General features: G+C 41.0%; 1 protein-coding gene across 1 annotated transcript; it reads right to left on the reverse strand.

Annotated features, from left to right (window-relative positions):
* Window positions 1-1,180: 1,180 nt before the first annotated feature.
* mblac2 (metallo-beta-lactamase domain containing 2) lies at window positions 1,181-21,760 on the reverse strand. The gene is made up of 3 exons (XM_034170032.1): window positions 21,206-21,760; window positions 17,324-17,538; window positions 1,181-1,796 (listed from the first exon to the last, which is right to left on the reverse strand). The coding sequence occupies exons 1-3, from the start codon at window positions 21,645-21,647 to the stop codon at window positions 1,623-1,625; spliced, it is 831 nt and encodes a 276-aa protein (XP_034025923.1). The 5' UTR covers window positions 21,648-21,760; the 3' UTR covers window positions 1,181-1,622.
* Between the last annotated feature and the right edge of the window lie 427 nt (window positions 21,761-22,187).

A 22,187-nucleotide genomic window follows, 5' to 3' on the forward strand; every position in this document is an offset into this window, starting at 1 on the left:
GAGTGTGATGCTCTCGCATTTACTTTCATTTAATGCAGTAGCAGAACTTTATGGTGAATCACAAAATGACTGTGAACCTTCTGAATGTGATGGATTCTGTTATAAAAGACTTACTGGCTCATAATTGCCCATGTTTCTAACAAATCTTTATTTTATTTATTTTTTTTTTATTGAAAAATACATTACCACAGAGGACTTTGTACATCATATCTGTTTCTGTAAGATGTTTACATGGAGCAAATGACTGTTTGCTTCACAGTGGATCTGATATGTTTCTGCATGTTGATTTGGCACAACTTTTACATCAGATACCATTCATGATGCAACTCCACATTACATGGAGAATGGGTACAGGTGGAGCACAAACTACTTGCACCACATCATTTCTTGAAGAAGTTTCATGTGATTTTACACCTCGCAAAGGGCACATGAGCTCCTTGGGAATCAATGACAATCAAACCCTTTTTCTTTCTACATTGCATTGTTTTTTTGTGTGTGCCTCCTGGGGATGGCATTATTTTGCATTTGAAAAAAGCTTGACAGAAAAAGAATTTTTGTTTATGCATTCCATGGGAGTAATTCTGCAGCTACCTTCCATTCCCTATTTCAGAAACCCATAATTCTTTGAGCCTTGGGACTAGTTTAGGTCTCAGTCTGCATTCTGTGAACAGATGTGTAGAAGTCAGTCACTTACAGCTTCCCCAAGCAATAACGCCATTCTAACATTTGCTATGTGCAGTAACACAGCAGAAAAGTCAACTATAGTGAAGGAGTTAAGTTAGACTTAAAGTCATTGGGTTTGTTCGTAAAATTTGTTAAAACTTCCAAACTCTAGTGATTTTATTTTTCAATTATTTCCCTGAGAAAAGACGACCATCTTCTCTTTTGCATGCAAGTTTGTGAGTGGGAGCAGTTTAATTATTTTTTAATTGTAATTATGTTTTCTGTTTCAGTTTTGCACTCAGCCCACAGAAACCTTGTCCTTTGTCTCTCACCATCATCCTGTAGTGGAAGTGCTTTCTGGTGAATCAGAAAATGACTGTGCATGTTCTGGATGTGAGGGATCATATTTTATCCAATTCTGTTCTACCTCTCCTTCCTGTAAGGAATCCCTCAGGAGGCATCGCCTAATGGGAAGATCTTGCACGCAAGGTGCAGCAGAGCATTGGAAAAGCATGAAGAAAGGCAGAACAGAGGCTTTATTGTTAATGTTTCCATAGCAAATCCTTTGATTATTCAGTACAAAGCACTGTTACAAACACAGGAGGTAGTGTTAACTCAGCTTAGGAACATGCATAGAGAGATACTGTGGCCATAATGCTTTAAATGTCACAAAGGACATCCCGTTTTGCTTTGTTTGCAGTGCAATCGTATTTTAGTTGTGCCATTTTTAACTTCACATATGCAAAAACCAAACATATTCTTCACAATCACGCAAATAAATATAGTATACACTCCATATGATGGGATGTTTACACAAAGTTTGGCAATTATATGAACTATGTTGGATTAAATAAGTGAATTAACAATGTTACAATAAATAAGAAGTCCGTGTTTCTCATTCTTAAAATTGATGTCCATTTGCAAACTTTCTTTTCAACTTGTGCATGTTTGCTTTCTGACTAGCAGGCGCTGCGCGGGTTGAATGCCCGTAGTGCCACTCCAGCCATCGCGCTCCAGGCAAAAGTGGAGAACTTGGCTGGACATGTGTCGGCTCTGCTGATGTAAGTGGATGCGAGGCGGTGGAGCCGCTTTGCACCGAACGTGTTGTAGTGTCCTGGAAGAACTTGGTCAACCTGTGGAACAAAGTAAGAAAAGTTTAAACAGCTGGAACCATCACTTTGTCTATTTATGTTCATAGAGGATGTCCGGCTGTCTGTTAGCATAATGAGTGGCGCAAATGATTTTGGAAATGTCCAAGTTGTATTTGATAGAGGGAGCATAAGTTCGGTGCAAGGGGTTGGACCTGAAGATTATATAAACCAATCACAGTGCCGCCTGCCATTTCCTTTATACCACACTATAAACATCCATTGTTTGTATATGAGCTTCCACTTGGCAACAAGCAGCGCACATCACAAATAAGTATTATGGAAAACATTCATTATGTGTTTTATATGACACCTAAATATATCCTTGTCATATGACATTTTACTTAAAATTGCAGTTGTTTATTCTCAGAAAACAAAGCCAACAGCAGCAGGGCAGCCACGGCTTTGTGTCTGTACAGTTCACCTGGCAGGTGAGCCCCCAACACACCGCTGAGCAAAGTGAAAGCCGCTGAGGATCAAAGCAGAGTGTGTGGAAGCACACATGTGCCTTCTTCAAGCCTGCGAAAAATGGCAATAAGAACTTGTTCAATTCTTCATCTGACAGTGCTTCTGTAACTGCTAAAGTTGTCCCTGCAAACACTGCATAAGCTTCTAATCAGCTTATGGAGAACTGTATTTAGCATCCTCATACCATGAGCACATTTTTACAAAAAAGGTCATAGGATCATTCGATGGAGCAAAATATGTAAAACCAAAGTGCATAAAAAATTGTCAAACGTACTATTTTTCTACATAAATGCACAAATAATGTCACATCACATACAGAAATACGGCATGTGTAAAGCACTATTTGTAAGGGACTAGTTTGACATGGGGACTCTTGTAATCTCGCCACAGGACGTATGTAATATTTATGAGTGATTCACAGGGGTTAAGAAATCACTGTGTAAATAACAGATGGGGAGAGGCTAATCAATCCAGGCCCAGCTTATGCACATTTTTCTTTTCATTTCAGTGTTCTCTGCTCTGTGACAGAATCAATCAATCAATCAATTTTTTTTTATATAGCGCCAAATCACAACAAACAGTTGCCCCAAGGCGCTTTATATTGTAAGGCAAGGCCATACAATAATTATGTAAAACCCCAACGGTCAAAACGACCCCCTGTGAGCAAGCACTTGGCTACAGTGGGAAGGAAAAACTCCCTTTTAACAGGAAGAACCTCCAGCAGAACCAGGCTCAGGGAGGGGCAGTCTTCTGCTGGGACTGGTTGGGGCTGAGGGAGAGAACCAGGAAAAAGACATGCTGTGGAGGGGAGCAGAGATCGATCACTAATGATTAAATGCAGAGTGGTGCATACAGAGCAAAAAGAGAAAGAAACAGTGCATCATGGGAACCCCCCAGCAGTCTACGTCTATAGCAGCATAACTAAGGGATGGTTCAGGGTCACCTGATCCAGCCCTAACTATAAGCTTTAGCAAAAGGAAAGTTTTAAGCCTAATCTTAAAGTAGAGAGGGTGTCTGTCTCCCTGATCTGAATTGGGAGCTGGTTCCACAGGAGAGGAGCCTGAAAGCTGAAGGCTCTGCCTCCCATTCTACTCTTACAAACCCTAGGAACTACAAGTAAGCCTGCAGTCTGAGAGCGAAGCGCTCTATTGGGGTGATATGGTACTACGAGGTCCCTAAGATAAGATGGGACCTGATTATTCAAAACCTTATAAGTAAGAAGAAGAATTTTAAATTCTATTCTAGAATTAACAGGAAGCCAATGAAGAGAGGCCAATATGGGTGAGATATGCTCTCTCCTTCTAGTCCCCGTCAGTACTCTAGCTGCAGCATTTTGAATTAACTGAAGGCTTTTTAGGGAACTTTTAGGACAACCTGATAATAATGAATTACAATAGTCCAGCCTAGAGGAAATAAATGCATGAATTAGTTTTTCAGCATCACTCTGAGACAAGACCTTTCTGATTTTAGAGATATTGCGTAAATGCAAAAAAGCAGTCCTACATATTTGTTTAATATGCGCTTTGAATGACATATCCTGATCAAAAATGACTCCAAGATTTCTCACAGTATTACTAGAGGTCAGGGTAATGCCATCCACAGTAAGGATCTGGTTAGACACCATGTTTCTAAGATTTGTGGGGCCAAGTACAATAACTTCAGTTTTATCTGAGTTTAAAAGCAGGAAATTAGAGGTCATCCATGTCTTTATGTCTGTAAGACAATCCTGCAGTTTAGCTAATTGGTGTGTGTCGTCTGGCTTCATGGATAGATAAAGCTGGGTATCATCTGCGTAACAATGAAAATTTAAGCAATACCGTCTAATAATACTGCCTAAGGGAAGCATATATAAAGTGAATAAAATTGGTCCTAGCACAGAACCTTGTGGAACTCCATAATTAACTTTAGTCTGTGAAGAAGATTCCCCATTTACATGAACAAATTGTGATCTATTAGACAAATATGATTCAAACCACCGCAGCGCAGTGCCTTTAATACCTATGGCATGCTCTAATCTCTGTAATAAAATTTTATGGTCAACAGTATCAAAAGCAGCACTGAGGTCTAACAGAACAAGCACAGAGATGAGTCCACTGTCCGAGGCCATAAGAAGATCATTTGTAACCTTCACTAATGCTGTTTCTGTACTATGATGAATTCTAAAACCTGACTGAAACTCTTCAAATAGACCATTCCTCTGCAGATGATCAGTTAGCTGTTTTACAACTACCCTTTCAAGAATTTTTGAGAGAAAAGGAAGGATCCATCCAGAATGGATCCATCTTTCCAGTCACACTCCATCATTTTCTTAAATTATCTGGTGGCTTCCCTTTTTTTTTTACCCTCCTTTGGCTGGTTGCATTCTGTGCATGTACAAAAGCAGAGCAGGTGGCTCAAAGACCTCTCGTACAAGCACAAAACAAACATTTCCCATCCCATTTATGAAGCTGCATGCTACATACATAGATACAGTAGTGTTCAGAATAATAGTAGTGCTATGAGACTTCCGGTTATGGCTTAGTAGTGTCAAGACGCAAACGTGGATGGCTCCTGGCTAAAACACTAAAATAACTCCTTAAACTGGATTGACACTTATTTTTCTTCACTCAATCATCCATTGAACCTTTCGTGCTATTATGCCACCCAAACTCCATAAGCCAAGTCAACAGACTGGAAAAGCAGGATCGCCTTCAACAACAGAAAATGAAGCTAGCAAGGCTAATGCTAGCAAGATGCTAACCACCACCGGAGCGGTGGAAAAAGAGTCCGCGACAAATTCTTGTGATATTCTTGAAGCTATTCGTTCACTACAGGGAAACAATGAGAAGCAAGCTGCAGACTTACTAGAAGCTATCAACAGCATTAAGGAAGATATACAGTCGCATGCTTGCAGACTGGAGAAGGCTGAGGGGCCCATATCAACAACAGAAGACGTGATAACTTCTCTCCAAGGAAAAGTTGAATTGGAAAAAAAATGTGAAATTTCTTACCAGCAAAGTAAACGAAAACGAGGACAGAAACAGATGCTCTAAGACTGGTTGGTCTGCGTGAAAAAGTTGAGGGTGCAGATATGTGTGGGTTTTTGAAGAGGTGGCTCAAAGTGGCGCTTGGTGACTGTTTTAACACGCAACCCGTGATTGAGAGAGCGCACAGAATCGGACCTCAGAACCACCAACTCTACAACACCAAGGGTGGTCATTATGAAGTTCATGAACAACAGAGACCGAGAAGCCACCCTGAGAGCGGCCAGAAAAATGAAGACTGTCTACTACTGATCAACGAGTCAGTTTCTTCCCGGATCTGTCCTCTGAGACCCGCCAGAAGCAGCGATGCTTTGATGGAGTGAAAGCCAAACTTCGAGCCCTGAATATCCGCTACGGCATGCTGTACCCCGTGCATCTGATCATCACACACAACGACAGGCGCACAGTCTTCAGGTCAGTCCAGGAGGCAGAAGACTACATCAAGAAATTGTCCCCGCACTCAAACTGTGAAGAGGACTGATTGCTTTGCACTTCATTTTGTGGTAAATGCTGCATCAATGAACCATAGTGTAAGTGAATGTTATTGATAACTTTGTCATTCCATTTACTGGAATTGGGACGGGCATAAATATGCTTTTTCTTTATTACTGGAAATTTTATTTTAATTGAATATTATTACTATATATATATATATATATATATATATATATATATATATATATATATATATATATATATATATATATATATATATATATATATATATATATATATATATATATATATATTTTTTTTTTTTTTTTTTTTTTTTTTGGTCCTTTCTTCTTCTTTTTGTTTTTTAGCCAGGGAACACCCGTGACTGCATTGCATTTATGAGGACACAGCTTAACGTTACCCACAGAGTGGTCAGCACATTCTATATAACCAGAGTTCACAAGTTAGAAGGGTTCAAGATCACATTTCGTTTGGGGAAATGTGGGAGGGATTATGTTCGGGGATTCACTCAGTGTGGTTTATTACTTATCTCTATTATTTTACATGTGAAGGGAATAATGATAAGGGTTTTTCCAAATCTAATTCCCAACTCAATGTCTTTATGTCTGTTAGCTCTATAAATATTTCCAGCTGGAATGTTAGGGGTCTTAACAAAATTGTTAAACTGAAGCAAGTGCTGGGTAGGATTAAGCAAATGAAAAGCAATATACTTTATACAGGAAACGCATTTACTAGAAAAAGATATGAATAGAATAAGGTCCAGATGGCCAGGAAAGATCTTTTTATCAAATTTTACTTCTCATGCAAGGGGGGTCTTAATATTAATCCATAACTCAATTTCATTCCAATTAAGAGATAAATACTTGGATCCAAGTGGGAGATTTATAATTCTTAGTGGTACCATTATTTCTACATTAGTTAATTTGGTATGTTTATACGCTCCTAATGTTGATGATCCAGCTTTTATCAACACTTATTTTTAACCATGTCTTCTTATAGTGGTCAATACATAATAGGAGGGGATTTTAACTGTGTGATTCATCCGAGGATGGATAAGTCAAATACCTCTGACAATTCTCACCAACAAACACGGAAAATCATAGGAAAATATATCAAAGACCTCAATTTAGTTGAAATTTGGAGACAACTTTACCCTAGTAAGAATGAATACTCCTGTTTCTTTAGCACTTATAAAACCTATTCTCACATAGATTTCTTCTTAATCTCCTCTAGCCTTGTATCTTTGGTCCAGGACTGCTGTTATGAGTCTATTGTACTTTCGGACCATGCCCCAGTTGTTTTGTCCATCAAATTTCCAAACTATTACTATGCTCCTCACCCATTTAGATTCCGAGCTAGATGGCTAAAGTCTTCTGAGTTTGTAGAGTATATTGAGGGGAAAATATCAGAGTATTTCTCTTTCAATACAGACCAAACTAGTGCATCAATTAAATGGGAGGCTTTTAAAGCTTATCTGCGGGGGGAAATTATAAGTTTTACCAGACAAATATCTAAAACTCATTTGGAGAAATTGAAGGGTATTGAAAAACAAATAAAAGATTTACAAGAGCAATTGTATCACTGTGATGATGCAGAGAAGCAAAAAAGACTTCTCATATTAAAATCTGAATATAACGAGCTCAGCACAAGCAAAATTGCAACTCAACTTCTTTGGCTCAAACAATCATACTACGATCAAGGGGAAAAAGCTGGGAGACTAAAAAAATACAAACAAGCAGGGCAATCAATTCAATTACTCTTGACAGTGGGGAGAACCTTGTTGATCCAATCAGTATCAATAATGCTTTTGCAGAATACTATCAAACTCTATATAACTCTGAAATTTCAGAGGATTTAAATGAACAAAACAGATTTTTGGATCGAATTCAGTTTCCTACACTGTCTGAGGGGGGCAAAATTGAGCTCAATAAACAACTAAGTATTGAAGAACTGAAGGAAGCACTGAATCATATGAATACAGGAACTGCCCCTGGGCCAGTCTCTTATAGACTTCCAATCGAAGTCTATAAGAGATATGCTGACCAAATTAATGCCTCACCTACTTGAAATGTTTAAAGAGTCCTATGAGAGTGGCACCCTCCCACCTTCCCTAAGACAAGCTGCAATCTCTGTTCTTTTAAAAGCTGATAAAGACCCTACAGAAATTGGTTCTTATCATCCCATATCTTTAATGTCCTGTGACACAAAAATACTATGTAAGGCTTTGGCTAGGAGGATTGAGCCCTATATCCCTAAATTAATATTAAATGACCAAAACGGATTTGTACTTGGCCGAGAGGCATTCCACAACATTTGACGCTTAATGAATTTGCTATACAAAAAACTAAATTCCATAGACCACGCCTTTCTATCATTAGATGCTGAAAAAGCATTTGATAGAATCGAGTGGAGTTATCTATTTGAGACCCTTAAGAGATTCGGCCAAGGTGAAACATATTTAAATTGGATTTGATTATTATATACAAAACCAACAGCCACCGTTGTTACAAACAACCAGGTTTCAAAACCTATAGAACTTTGTAGGTCAACGAGGCAAGGCTGACCACTAAGCCCCCTCCTATTCCTATTTGCCATTGAACCGCTAGCGATGACCATACGTAAATCTCCTGATATAACTGGTATGAAGGTGGGAGGGTGTGAGCATCGGATATTAACTGTAATATGCCAATGGACAGTAAATTCTGTATCCTACACATCATTCCAAACACTTTTAAAGGAACGTCAAATGAAAGAAAACTCGTAAATTTTTGTTTATTGTAGGCCAAACATGTAATTGCCTTAAAGTGGAAAGAAATGGAGAGACCAAAAGTGAATCAGTGGATCAAACTGATGTCCAGCAACTTGGCATTGGAAAAACTGAGCTACATTTCTAAAGGAATGTTTGAGGACTTTAAAGACATTTGGTTGCCCTTTCTTCGTGTTGTGAAAAACTTCGACATGTAAACTTTTTAATTTAACTTGAGTGAACCGTGTGCCTTTGGGTGGGGGGTGGGAGGTTTTATGTTTGTGAGTGCTTTTTTTATTTTTGTCTGTTTGTTTTATTATTATTGTAATTTCTTGTTTTATAAGCAAAATTTCAATAAAAATATTTATGAAAAAAAAATAGTAGTGCTATGTGACTAAAAAGATTAATCCAGGTTTTGAGTATATTTCTTATTGTTACATGGGAAACAAGGTACCAGTAGATTCGGTAGATTCTCACAAATCCAACAAAACCAAGCATTCATGATATGCACACTCTTAAGGCTATGAAATTGGGCTATTAGTAAAAAAAAAAAAAGTAAAAAAAAAAAGGGGGTGTTCACAATAATAGTAGCATCTGCTGTTGATGCTACAAACTCAAAACTGTTATGTTCAAACTGCTTTTTTAGCAATCCTGTGAATCACTAAACTAGTATTTAGTTGTATAACCACAGTTTTTCATGATTTCTTCACATCTGCGAGGCATTAATTTTGTTGGTCTGGAACCAAGATTTTGCTCGTTTACTAGTGAACTGTGGCTTGAATTCAGAGTTTGGGGGTCGTCTCACAAACTGTCTGCGGCCCTTGGACCCAAAAAGAACAATTTTACTCTCATCAGTCCATAAAATATTCCTCCATTTCTCTTTAGGCCAGTTGATGTGTTCTTTGGCAAATTGTAACCTCTTCTGCACGTCTTTTATTTAACAGAGGGACTTTACGGGGGATTCTTGCAAATAAATTAGCTTCACACAGGTGTCTTCTAACTGTCACAGCACTTACAGGTAACTCCAGACTGTCTTTGATCATCCTGGAGCTGATCAATGGGTGAGCCTTTGCCATTCTGGTTATTCTTCTATCCATTTTGATGGTTGTTTTCCATTTTCTTCCACGTGTCTTTTTTTTGTCCATTTTAAAGCATTGGAGATCATTGTAGATGAACAGCCTATAATTTTTTGCACCTGCATATAAGTTTTCCCCTCTCCAATCAACTTTTTAATCAAACTACGCTGTTCTTCTGAACAATGTCTTGAACGTCCCATTTTCCTCAGGCTTTCAAAGAGAAAAGCATGTTCAACAGGTGCTGGCTTCATCCTTAAATAGGGGACACCTGATTCACACCTGTTTATTCCACAAAATTGACGAACTCACTGACTGAATGCCACACTACTATTATTGTGAACACCCCCTTTTCTATTTTTTTAATAATAGCCCAATTTCATAGCCTTAAGAGTGTGCATATCATGAATGCTTGGTCTTGTTGGATTTGTGAGAATCTACTGAATCTACTGGTACCTTGTTTCCCATGTAATAAGCAATCTACTCAAAACCTGGATTAATCTTTTTAGTCACATAGCACTACTATTATTCTGAACACTACTGTATACTGGACAAAACTTGTGTGACATCATTCACTGGTCTGCTATAGAGACTCTGGAACACCCAAAATAATGACCCCCCCCCTTATCTGTGCATCACCATGTTGAGCATCCCGTCTGCACTGATTTACGATGAACTCATTAATTCATAAAAGAGTAGAGTGTGAGTGGCTCAGTGTAGTGGTAACGTTGTCACCCATTTTTTAATTTACTGTTAGTTTTGCGTCAAATGCCCTTTTTAGTTTTAGTCATATTTAGTCATTCACATTCCATTTTTTACACATGTTTTAGTTGACTAAAAGTCTAGTTATTTTAGTCTTGTTTCATTCGAGATATTTTAGTCTTTGATTAAAAAAACAATTAGATTATTTCTGATTACCATTTAAGACAATATCGTGTTTCACACCTGAAAAAAAACAAATGTTATCTACCTGACAACATACACTTGTTGAATGACTGAAGCTTTGTGGTGTCTTCCTGAGTACTGGGTTGAAAGGATTGATAGGCCAGATCTTGTGAAGTAAAGCTATAGTTTTTTTTTAATCTTTGTTACAGCTTTCCTTACTTAAGCCAAAAGAAATGAGGCATCAGGCCAAAACATGGAAGCGTATAGAAATGTACCTGTGTCAGGGGCAAGGCACCGGGTGCCTCTGGTGCCCTCTTTTGGCTGCCCTGGATCTGTTCAGTAATTCTGCCCTTCAGCATGTTTATAAAATAAAAACTACTACTGTATCATTCTGGGGGGGTGGTCCGTGCCATCAGTCATATAGTCATTATTAACTACCAATACTTAATTAATTTGCTGCCAAATGTCAGTATAATACTAGTATTAATATGTTGCATAACTAGAGAATTAGGTAAGAGCTCAAAAACGGTTTTAATAACACTAATCCAAATCAATATCGGATCGAATCAAAATAATCGATTCTGAATCTTAAGAATTGGAATCAAATTGATTCTTGAAATTTGAATCAATACCCAGCTCTAGTCTAAATCTGCAAGGCTTCCTGTCAGATGCAATTAGAAATTAATTTTTGTTGTTAGTCTTTTAATATTTAAAATGGGTCCAGATAAGCCTTTTTCAGTCCATGTAATTTCATATCATAGCCATAAGGTGGCAGCAGTTCTTCTTCTTTGTCTTTCAGCTATTCCTGTTAGGGGTCACCATAGCAGATCAATCGTTTCCATCTCACCCTGTCCTCTGTATCTTCCTCTGTCACACCAACCACCTGTATGTCCTCCCCCAGCACATCCATAAACCTCCTCTTTGGTCTCCCTCTTCTCCTCCTGCTTGGTGGCTCCATCCTCAGCATCCTTTTCCCTATATACTTGTACCCTGGGTCCCTCCTCTGCACATGTCCAAACCATCTCAATCTCGCCTCTCTGACTTTGTCTCCAAATCGTCCCACCTGAGCTGTCCCTCTGATATGTTCATTCCTAATCTTGTCCATTCTTGTCACTCCCAAAGAAAATCTCAACATCTTCAGCTCTGCCACCTCCAGCTCTGCCTCCTGTCTTTTTGTTAGTGCCACCGTCTCTAAACCGTACAACATAGCTGGTCTAACTACTGTCCTGTAGACTTTCCCCTTCACTCTTCTGATATTCTTCGGTCACAAATCACTCCTGCCACCTTTCTCCACCCACTCCACCCTGCCTGCACTCTCTTCTTCACCTCTTTACCACATTCTCCATTACTTTGAACAGTTGACCCCAAATATTTAAACTCATCTACTTTCACCACTTCTACTCCTTGTAACTGCACTATTCCACTGGGCTCCCTCCCATTCACACACACATGTACTCAGTCTTGCTTCTACTGACTTTCATTCCCCTTCTCTCCAAAGCATATCTCCCCTCTCCAGACTGGACTCAACTTGCTCTGTACTATCACTACAGATCACAATGTCATCTGCAAACATCATAGTCCATGGGGACTCCTGTCTGATCTCATCTGTCAACCTGTCCATCACCACTGCAAACAAAGGACTCAGAGCTGATCCTTGGTGTAATCCCACCTCCACCTTGAATGAGTCTGTCATTCCTACTGCACATCTCACCGCTGTCACACTATTCTTGTACATGTCCTGCACTACCGTAACATGCTTCTCTGCCACTCCAGACTTCCTCATACAATACCACAGCTCTTCTCTTGGCACCCTATCATAAGCTTTTTCTAAGTCCACAAACATACAGTGGAACTCTTTCTAGCCTTCTCTGTACTTCTCCAATAGTATTCTCAGAGCAAACATTGCATCTGTAGTGCTCTTTCTTGGCATGAAACCATATTGCTGCTCACAGATCTTCACCTGTTTTCTAAGCCTAGCTTCTACTACTCTTTACCATAAATTCATGCTGTGGCTGATCAACTTTATGCCTCTGTAGTTACTGCAGCTCTGCACATCACCCTTGTTCTTGAAAATAGGAACCAGCACACTTTCTCTCCACTCCTCAGGCCTCCTCTCACTTTCCAAGATTTTATTAAACAATCTGTTTAGAAACTCCACTGCCATCTCTCCTACAACCCCTGGCAAACAAAACAAATGAGGAAAGAATGGGAGGAAACTGGAGTCAACGTCTGTGACCGAACTGTAAGAAACCGCCTAAACAAAATGGGATTTACATACAGAAAAGCTAAACGAAAGCCATCATTAACACCTAAACAGAAAAAAACAAGGTTACAATGGGCTAAGGAAAAGCAATCGTGGACTGTGAATGACTGGATGAAAGTCATATTCAGTGATGAATCTCGAATCTGCATTGGGCAAGGTGATGACGCTGTAACTTGTGTTTGGTGCCGTTCCAATGAGATTTATAAAGATGACTGCCTGAAGAGAACATGTAAATTTCCACAATTATTGATGATATGGGGCTGCATGTCAGGTAAAGGCACTGGGGAGATGGCTGTTATTACATCATCAATAAATGCACACGTTTACGTTGACATTTTGGACACTTTTCTTATCCCATCAACTGAAAGGATGTCTGGGGATGATGAAATCATTTTTCAAGATGATAATGCATCTTGCCATAGAGCAAAAACTGAAAACATTCCTTGCAAAAAGACACATAGAGTCAATGGCATGGCCTGCAAATAGTCCGGATCTTAATCCAATTGAAAATCTTAGCAGCATTACCATGTGCATCTTTTACCACCCTAACCTGCTGCACATCCTTTTCAGCTCTGTCCCTTTGTCTGGGCAATCGGTACAAGTCCTTTTCTCCTTCCTTACTATTCAACTTCTTGTACAGCTCGCAATATTCCTTTTCCTTCACTTTTGCCACTTCTCTTTTCGCCTTACGCCGCATCTCCTTGTACTCCTGTCTACTTTCTTCATCTCTCCGACTATCTCAAAACTTTTTTGCCATCCTCTTTCTCCTTATGCTTTCCTGGACCTCTTCATTCCACACCAAATCTCCTCGTCTTCCTTCCACTGTCCAGATGTCATACCCAGTACTGCCCTAGCTGTCTCCCTCACCACATCTGCAGTACTTTTCCAGTTTCCAAAACTGCTTCCCCTCCAACCAGTGCTTCTCTCACCTTCTCGCTAAATTTCACACAACAGTCTTCCTCCTTCAGCTTCCACCATCTGATCCTTTGTTGAGCTCTCACTGTCTTCTTCTTCACCTCTAAAATCATCCTACAAACAACCATCCTATGCTGTCTAACGACACTCTCTCCTGCCACCACCTTACAGTCTCTAATTTATTTTAGCTTGCATCTCCTATAAAGAATGTAGTCCACCTGTGTGCACCTTCCTCCACTCTTATATGTTACCCTGTGCTCCTCCCTTTTCTTAAAGTAGGTATTCACCACAGCCATTTCCATCCTTTCTGCAAAATCAACTACCATCTGTCCTTCCCCATTCCTATCCTTGATACCATATCTACCCATTACTTCCTCATCACCTCTGTTCCCTTCACCAACATGCCCACTGAAGTTCGCTCCTTTCACCACTCTTTCATGCTTGGGCACACTCTCCACCACCTCATTTAACACACTCCAGAAATCTTCTTTCTCCATCTCGCAACCTGTCTGTGGGGCATATGCACTGATGATATTCATCATCATCCCTTCAATTTCCAACTTCACACTCATCACCCTGTCAGACACTTGTTTAACCTCCAACACACTTTTAACATACTCTTCCTTTAAAATGACTCCAACACCATTTCTCTTCCTGTCCTCACCATGGTACAACAACTTGTACCCACCGCCGATGCTCCTGCTCTTACTTCCCTTCCACTTGGTCTCTTGCACACACAATATGTCTACCTTTCTCCTCTCCATCCTATCAGCCAGCTCTCTCCCTTTACCAGTCATACTACCAACATTCAAAGTCCCTACTCTCATTTCAACCCTTCTAGTTTTCTTCTTCTCCAGCTGTTTGTGGAAACGTTCTCCTCCTCTTCTTCGTCGTCTTCGCCCAGCAGTAGCCCAATTTCCACCGGCACCCTGTTGGGCAACAGCACCAGTGGCAGACGTTGTTAACCCGGGCCTCGACCGAGCCGGTATAGAAAATCGATTCTTAGTCTGCATAGTTGGGTTGGCTTGTTTTATGCCGGATACCCTTCCTGACGCAACCCTCCTCATTTATCCAGACTTGGGACCGGCACTCAGAATGTACTGGCTGCACACCCCATGTGGCTGTAATAAAGGAAATAGAGCTGTCTGCCTTGACTGCTGTGGCAACATTCTGAATGCTATTAAACACTTGTAGATGAAATAAAGACAAAAAAAAATTATTGAAGATTATTTACTGCAAAACATTTTAGTGTCATCTTTTTCATCAACAATAAGGCATGTTAATATTGTCTTCACCATTGTATTTTACTCATGAAAAAAAATAGTGGACAAATATATTTCATCTCATCTAGTCTGACAAAATTAACACTAGCTGTGTAACAAAAAAAGCCTGAACACGCCCCTGTCTTCTAGTCCAACGTGCCAGCTAACAGGCTAGTGTCACATCAGGTGTTTATTATATCATATTTTTTGGGACTGTGCAAACAACCACATTCATTAGGATAACTTGTCCTAACAGTTTACTTTGGCTTGGAAATTAAAAGTTATGAGCCACTTATTTTCTTAGTAATCATAAAGTGGACCTAACGGATGAAGCTAACGGCAGCTGCTAAAAGTGCTAGCACCATTAGCTTTCAATATTAAATCCGATGAGTGTTGCACTCAGCATGAATATTGCAACAGAGACATCTTACATGATCCATTAGGACGTTGCACAACAAGCCATATTAATCCAGGTGTTTGTAATAAAATACTCCAAACAAACAAGTGGCAGCAACACAACAGCGAGTGGCCGCTGCCAGTGGACTCTGAATTACAGTCACAGTGAGAGGAGTAGTCACTGTGCTCAGCTGCTGTCACTCAAAGGAACCACACCCACATTTATAGAAAACTTTATGTTTTAAAATGTCTTCAAATAAGAAGTTAGAGTTACAGTTAGAGTACAGTTGTCATAGATGCGGAAACTATTTATAGCAGGGGTGGCCAAGTTCGGTCCTCGAGAGCCACCTTCCTCACACTCTTAGTTGTCTCCCTGCTCCAACACACCTGAATCCTTTCATTGGATTCAGGTGTGTTGGAGCAGGGAGACAACTAAGAGTGTGAGGAAGGTGGCTCTCGAGGACCGAACTTGGCCACCCCTGATCTATAGAGACAAAATCCGTTTTTTGTATCAAACTGTAAACATGATTATTTCTGCTCTAAAGATGGACATTTTAACAAGAACTCCTATGGGAATGTGCTTTGTTTTGGAGCCAGCCTCAAGTGGCCAGTTAAGGAACTGCAACATTTCTGACTTCCGGGTTGGGGACAAAACACAACCATGGGTGTTGCTGCTTGGTAAATACGTGACTGTTTAAAATTTGTTTATTACAAACTAAAGACCTTTGAAAAAACCTTTGAAACTGCAGACCTTTGAATGGCAGTAACAAATTGACCAGCAGCAGGAGATTAAGGTAAAATGTGGTGTTGTCTCCCGTTTCCAACCAGAGGAGGTCAATATTGTGCTGTGTACCTTATAAATGTTCAGCATCAGCAATGTTTGATTGCCAGGCTAAAATGTGAAGAGAAATAATTAATGGTGGAAGTCATCAACTCCAAATTACAAATTCTGTATTTCTTAGTAACTGAGGTAAATGAAGACAAAGACAATCAGTTCCTTGGAAATGTACATGTATCCATCCTCTGACTTGTCTGAAGAGAACTGGATGTAAAAGTGATGACGATTTACATGTGCTATACTGAAAGGATGCACTTATTATTCAGACCATCATTTTAGCTTTTTCATGTCACTGTGTACACCGATCAGCCATAACGTTGTGACCACCTGGCTAGTATTGTGTAGGTCCCCCTTTGCCACCAACAAAGCCCTGAATCATTGAGGCGTGGACTCCACTAAACCTCTGAAGGTGTGCTGTGGAATCTGACACCAAGAAATTAACAGCAGATCCTTCTTCAGCATCAGCTCCTTGTGCGCATCAGTGAGCCTCCACTTTGCTAAGGAGGCAGCGGTTTTCCTTCCTTGGCCCACTTTTGGCAACTTGACTTGCTGCCTAATATATCCCACACGCTAACAGGTGCCACTGTAACGACATAATCAACGTTATATAACGGCTGGGTGGATCCTTGTCATTTGATTGGTGCTTGGTATGTCACATGACATTGATTATTTGTCCCATTTGTGTTGCATTGCATTTAGAGTGCAGTTTGATTCCATACGTTTGGTACCACTGCACGCCGCGCACACACGCACGTGCATGCGTGCCCACACGTGCGCGCGCACACACACACACAAAACGTGCGTGCGCATGCACACACAAAACAAATCCACTGTGATGTCTGGAGGCGGTCAGCAGGAAGTTAGAATGAAAAGCTGGACTAATTTCTGATGTGATTTTTTTTTTTTTTTTTTCCATTGAATGGTATGGTCCAGCTTTCACCTCATGAAATATTCATACTATTGAACTCATAAACATTCATTATTTGTATATTATTCACTTCACCTGTCAGCGGTCACAATGTTATGGCTGATCGGTGTATATTCATGTTCCGTTTGCAAAAAGCATGTGCTTACTATGTTTTTGCAATTTTTTTTGTACTATATTTATAATTTATTGGACAGTAATGACCTTTTTGACCCCAAAGCAGACGTTTATGGATTTCGGCGATGTGGCGTTTGGGTGTCACCTGTTCGCTGTCCACCAGCCCCACCAGGCGCTCACAGCTGCCGATGTAATCGCTGACGTGGCTGTAGGGCAGCCAGTCGATCATGGCGCCATCGTAGACCACGTCCCCGCTGAACAGCAGCTTATTTTCACGGTCGTGCAGGCAGATGCTACCCCGAGAGTGGCCGGGCATGTGAAGCACCGTCAGCTGCCTGTCACCCAGGTTGATGACATCACCTGGACAAGAAAGCAGTGCGAGCTGTTATTTCAAAACCACGTTGCACACGTTCAGACTGATTACACTCAACCTAGCTGGGTTTGGTGCACCCTAGGCAGGCCTACAGCTGCGGCTCCAATGCATCACCTTGAACTTCCAGTTTGTGATTAGTCCGTCCCAGGGTGCGAGTCCGAACAGGCGCATCACAGAAGCGAAAGTGAGATACGGTAGCTGCACTGCAGCTGCGGCTGTGACACAGCAAAATGAGCCAGTGTATTGACGGGCTGACTGACGGTGCACAAAATACACTCTGCAGGACAGCAGGCACACTTTGAGTCCAAAGTTTGATTTCCCCCCCAGTGTGAATTGAAGCTGAGGGGTGTGTCTATGTCAGTGCGACGAGGTCGTTAAGACGTATGACAGTCAGTTCTTTCTCTTTCAGGTAACTCAATCCGTCGAAGTCGTCGCTGTGCAATGAAAAATATACTTCCTTTCCAAAAACAACTTTCCTCTCGCATCGTTTCTCACTCCAAAAATAAACGTCACTGCAGGGTGTGTCTATCTGCAGAAACTTAAATATTTACTGTACACCTATGAGGCCTCACAGAAAACTTTATCTCTTAAGCGACCGAGTGGGGTCATTTAAGACCCTGGGGTATGTATATTTGTGCACCACTTTTCTAATTTTGAATCGGAAAAAAGTTTCCTACAATGAATTTGTCTATCTATCTCCTGCATTTGTTCATAGAATTTTGCAAGGATCAGTTGATCTGTGTGGCAACTATAATCCAAACTTGTGCTGGGTCACTTATGACCCCCCGGGAGGATCTATGAGATTTTCAACATTATACCTTCAGATGGTATTGTAATCTGCCAACTCTAATCATTATATTTTACTGTTTGCAGGGAAGCATGGCCAACAGATCAGGAATAACCAGATTTACAGCTGCACAAGCATTGAGACTGATTGTTGATGTGAGTGAGGATGAAAATAGCTCATAATTGTCAAAAAGGATGACTGATGGGTTCATTGAGATTTGTGTTAAAGTCTTGGCATATTTGCTAGTCACCGGTTCTTTTGATGCTATAATATAATTATCCTACCATATATTAGTCGCAAAAATAGCTTGGTCGCTTGAGGGTTAATAATGTGGACTCATCTGTCTGAGTATGTCTGAGAATCAAGGGCATACCTCTGCAAAGGACCCGCAGCCACCTGAATGCAACACTTACTACACTGTAGTGGTTCACTCCTATCAAAAAAATACATTTATTCATCTGATCCATATCGTTATCTGGATCAACATATACCCATTGATCATCAATCATAGGATACTGATCAATCATCCCTGTTTCTGATATTTGATTTGAATCATGTTTTCATCCTGATCTTTGGTTTGGAACACTCCATCTTGATCTTGAGTGCTCGGTTTTGTTTCTGATTGCGGATCTTTGATCCTGATCACTCATCTTTGAGCCAAAGATGAGTGATCAGGATCAAAGATCCGTGATCAGGATCAGGATCGTGGGATCGTGGCCTTTCTGTGTGGAGTTTGCATGTTCTCCATGTGTTGGTGTGGGTTTCCTCTAGGCTAGGTGAATTGGAAACACCATAACCGTCTAGATCTCCCCTGAAAAAGAGATCTTGATCTCAATGGGACTAACCTGGTTAATTAAAGATTAAAGTCAAAATTTAAAACACCTCTGAACAGAGACCTAATGGCCATAATCTCTTCAACATGATGAGGATGCGAACCCGTGTCACTGGCTCAAAGACACTTAGACCAAAGTGTCTGTTGACCTGAAAGGGCAAGAACCCAGAGACGTAAATGTCAACTGCTGAGATAATTGAATCTCTCCACCTCTAAATATTGCTCACAAGAGTTACAGTTCAGGTGCAGAGTTCGATAACTGTGCATAAAGTTTGGGGGAAAAAAAATCATACTTACTTTCCAATCTTTTGTAATGTATTTTCCCTCAGTACAGTGAAGAAAAGCTTTAAAGTTTCTACTAATGTAGAAACTCTGTTCTCTGTCATGTACGGTTGACATAATGTGCAGTAGTACACAAAAATAATGTGCCGCATACAATAACTGGTGCACACTAGGTATAGTACTAGAATTGCTGTACACCTGATATTTTAAATGTGCACCTAATACTTAGGGAATAACCCTGTTGTGTCTGATGATTTGCGCATGTTCATGTTGGTTATATGGTCACAAATTGACCTTTACTGACAACGTGTTAGCAGAGCCGGTAAAAAGGAGTTTTACGCAACGCGGAGGAGCCAGTAAAATGGATATTTGCGACCGTATAACAGCATAAATGTCCGCAAATCATCAGATACAAGAGGGTTACTCCCATTCTAATCCAATTCCGTCATTTGCAGAGTTTATTTTTCTGTAGGTAACACCGTCGAGGCAGCGTCGCTCCAACAGCGGTCAGGGCGTGGAGTAATCCATCAAATGTAAAACGATAATTCTGTATCAGAATCCACATCAATACTTTCAAATGGCAACTTAAATTCCCACATTTCGGCGGTGGTACGTGACTTTCTCTCACTCTCAGCTAACAGCTATCAGCACGTGCAGCCGGTGTTCTGTCAAATTGTGCGTCTCATTGCGTAAATCGAAGGTTCCGGACCCAGACAACATTACGCATGCATGCATGGAGGGCTGGCCTGTCGACAGGAATAACATCTCATTAGAACACCGGTCAGGGCGCTGAGTAATACATCCAAATGTGAAACGGTCTAATATTTTGCCACCGTTACCCTGATATTATACGGTCTGAAATCTCACACAATTAACCACTCAGATTTGCAGAAAAAGTGTAACTGGATTAGAATATATAATATACAAATAATGAATGTTTAAGTTCAACTGTAAGAATATTTTCAGAATCTGATACATGGAATGTTTGTCTCACTGAATGGAACATTCCATCTTTCAATGAAAATCAAAATATCAAAATATTCTTAGCACTGATTTGGTGGGGACAGAGTGGTCTCCTGTCCAGGGCATACCCCGCCTCACGTCCTATAACTGCTGGGATAGGTTCCAGCCCCCCCCCCCCCCCCCCCCCATCAGGCGTTTAATCAAGGAAATACAGTACTGTGACCTGCTATAGACCACAAGGTGTCATACAAAACAAATAATAAACACTTTTCTTTCATGTAATGAAAAACTACTGCATTTAACCATTCATTGTTTGTATGACACCTAGTTTCCTTGTATCATTGGCGCATTTTTACTTAGCGGTAATAGAGAAGTTACACAGGGCGAAACATATGAAACCAAAATTAACAGCAAATGGAACCAAGCTACATGAAAAATAATGTAAATCATACAATGAACTAGTTTTCTATTCAATGGCACAAATCAATGTCACCTGACATACAAACCACCAGCGGGTTGAGAACCACTGGTTTAAACCACCTTGCTGCAGGTGGCTGTACTTTAAAGTCTGTCAGCACTCTAGGCCCCCCCTACTGACCCGGGGGCCCCACGCAGTTGCCTGCCATGCTTTTGGCAAGCAGAAGCTCTGCATAACAGCTGGTACTTTCAGAATGCTACAGAAGTAACTTTCAGTCTGACAGTGGGTAAAAATTTCTGCAGTATTTTGCAGAAACATGCCAACCTTAGACACGCCGATAGGCTGAATAATTCGTGCTGTGATGGAACCCACCCTCCTGCAGGATGTGCGTGGGCTGCACCGCCTTCACCCGGTAGTTCCGGGCCCTCCAGCCCGGACTCGGAGCCTCGGTGATCTCCCGGTCGCTGAGCCAGGTGACCGTCTCGAAGTTGTCCCCGTTGGCCAGAGCATCGACCTCCGCGCTGTGGACGCCCACCTGTTGGAACTGATGCAGGCCTCCGGAGTGGTCGAAGTGGGCGTGGGTGGCGACGGCCAGCAGCGGGTTCTTCCTCTGCGGATCGTCTCCCAGCAGCCCCTTGGCGTCGATGTAGTCCGGTAAGCTCCTCAACCCCAGCCCGGTGTCGATCACCACGTCCTGGTGCGAGCCGCGCAGCAGCCAGATGTTGGCCCGGTTCTCCGATTGGAAGAACCGCTCCTGGATCCAGTACAGTCCGTCTCCCAGCGATTTGTGAGCGTACCAGTCGGCTGCAGACATCCCGGACGGAAGCGCGGGCCTGTTTTCCGGTGCGGGAGGTTCGAGCCTCGTCAGTGGAGGCGACGATGTGTTTTCATTGACAAGAAAAACGCGATGGTGGCCGCAGACACACCCTTAGAGGAGCGGAGCCCGCTGATTGGATCACACGGGGCGTGACGACATTCGAAATGCCGCTACTACTGGCCGGAAAGAAGCTCCGCCTTCTCGTACGTCGTCCCCCGCGTGGGCGTACTTTTACGCACGGTATCCAATGTTGCCAGGTTTCGTTATTATCATCGAATTTGGGTTTTATTTGTAATGTAACAAAAGAACGAACGTGAATTATGTTAAAAACAGTGTTATAACGCGCGACTGCGCAAAAAACGTTTTAAGCACCCTCAAGTTTGATTTAAAACATACTAATTTTGAGGAATGTTTTCGTCATTAGTGTAAATGTCAAAAAAATCAATGTCAGATTTTTTTTTTATTTCAAAAATTTCATGAAGTTCATGAAATTTTAAATTTCACTTAAATCAAGTTCGTGACTTAGACTTTACTGCC

The sequence above is a fragment of the Thalassophryne amazonica genome, chromosome 5 (assembly GCF_902500255.1).
Source record: "Thalassophryne amazonica chromosome 5, fThaAma1.1, whole genome shotgun sequence".
Lineage (NCBI taxonomy): Eukaryota > Metazoa > Chordata > Actinopteri > Batrachoidiformes > Batrachoididae > Thalassophryne > Thalassophryne amazonica.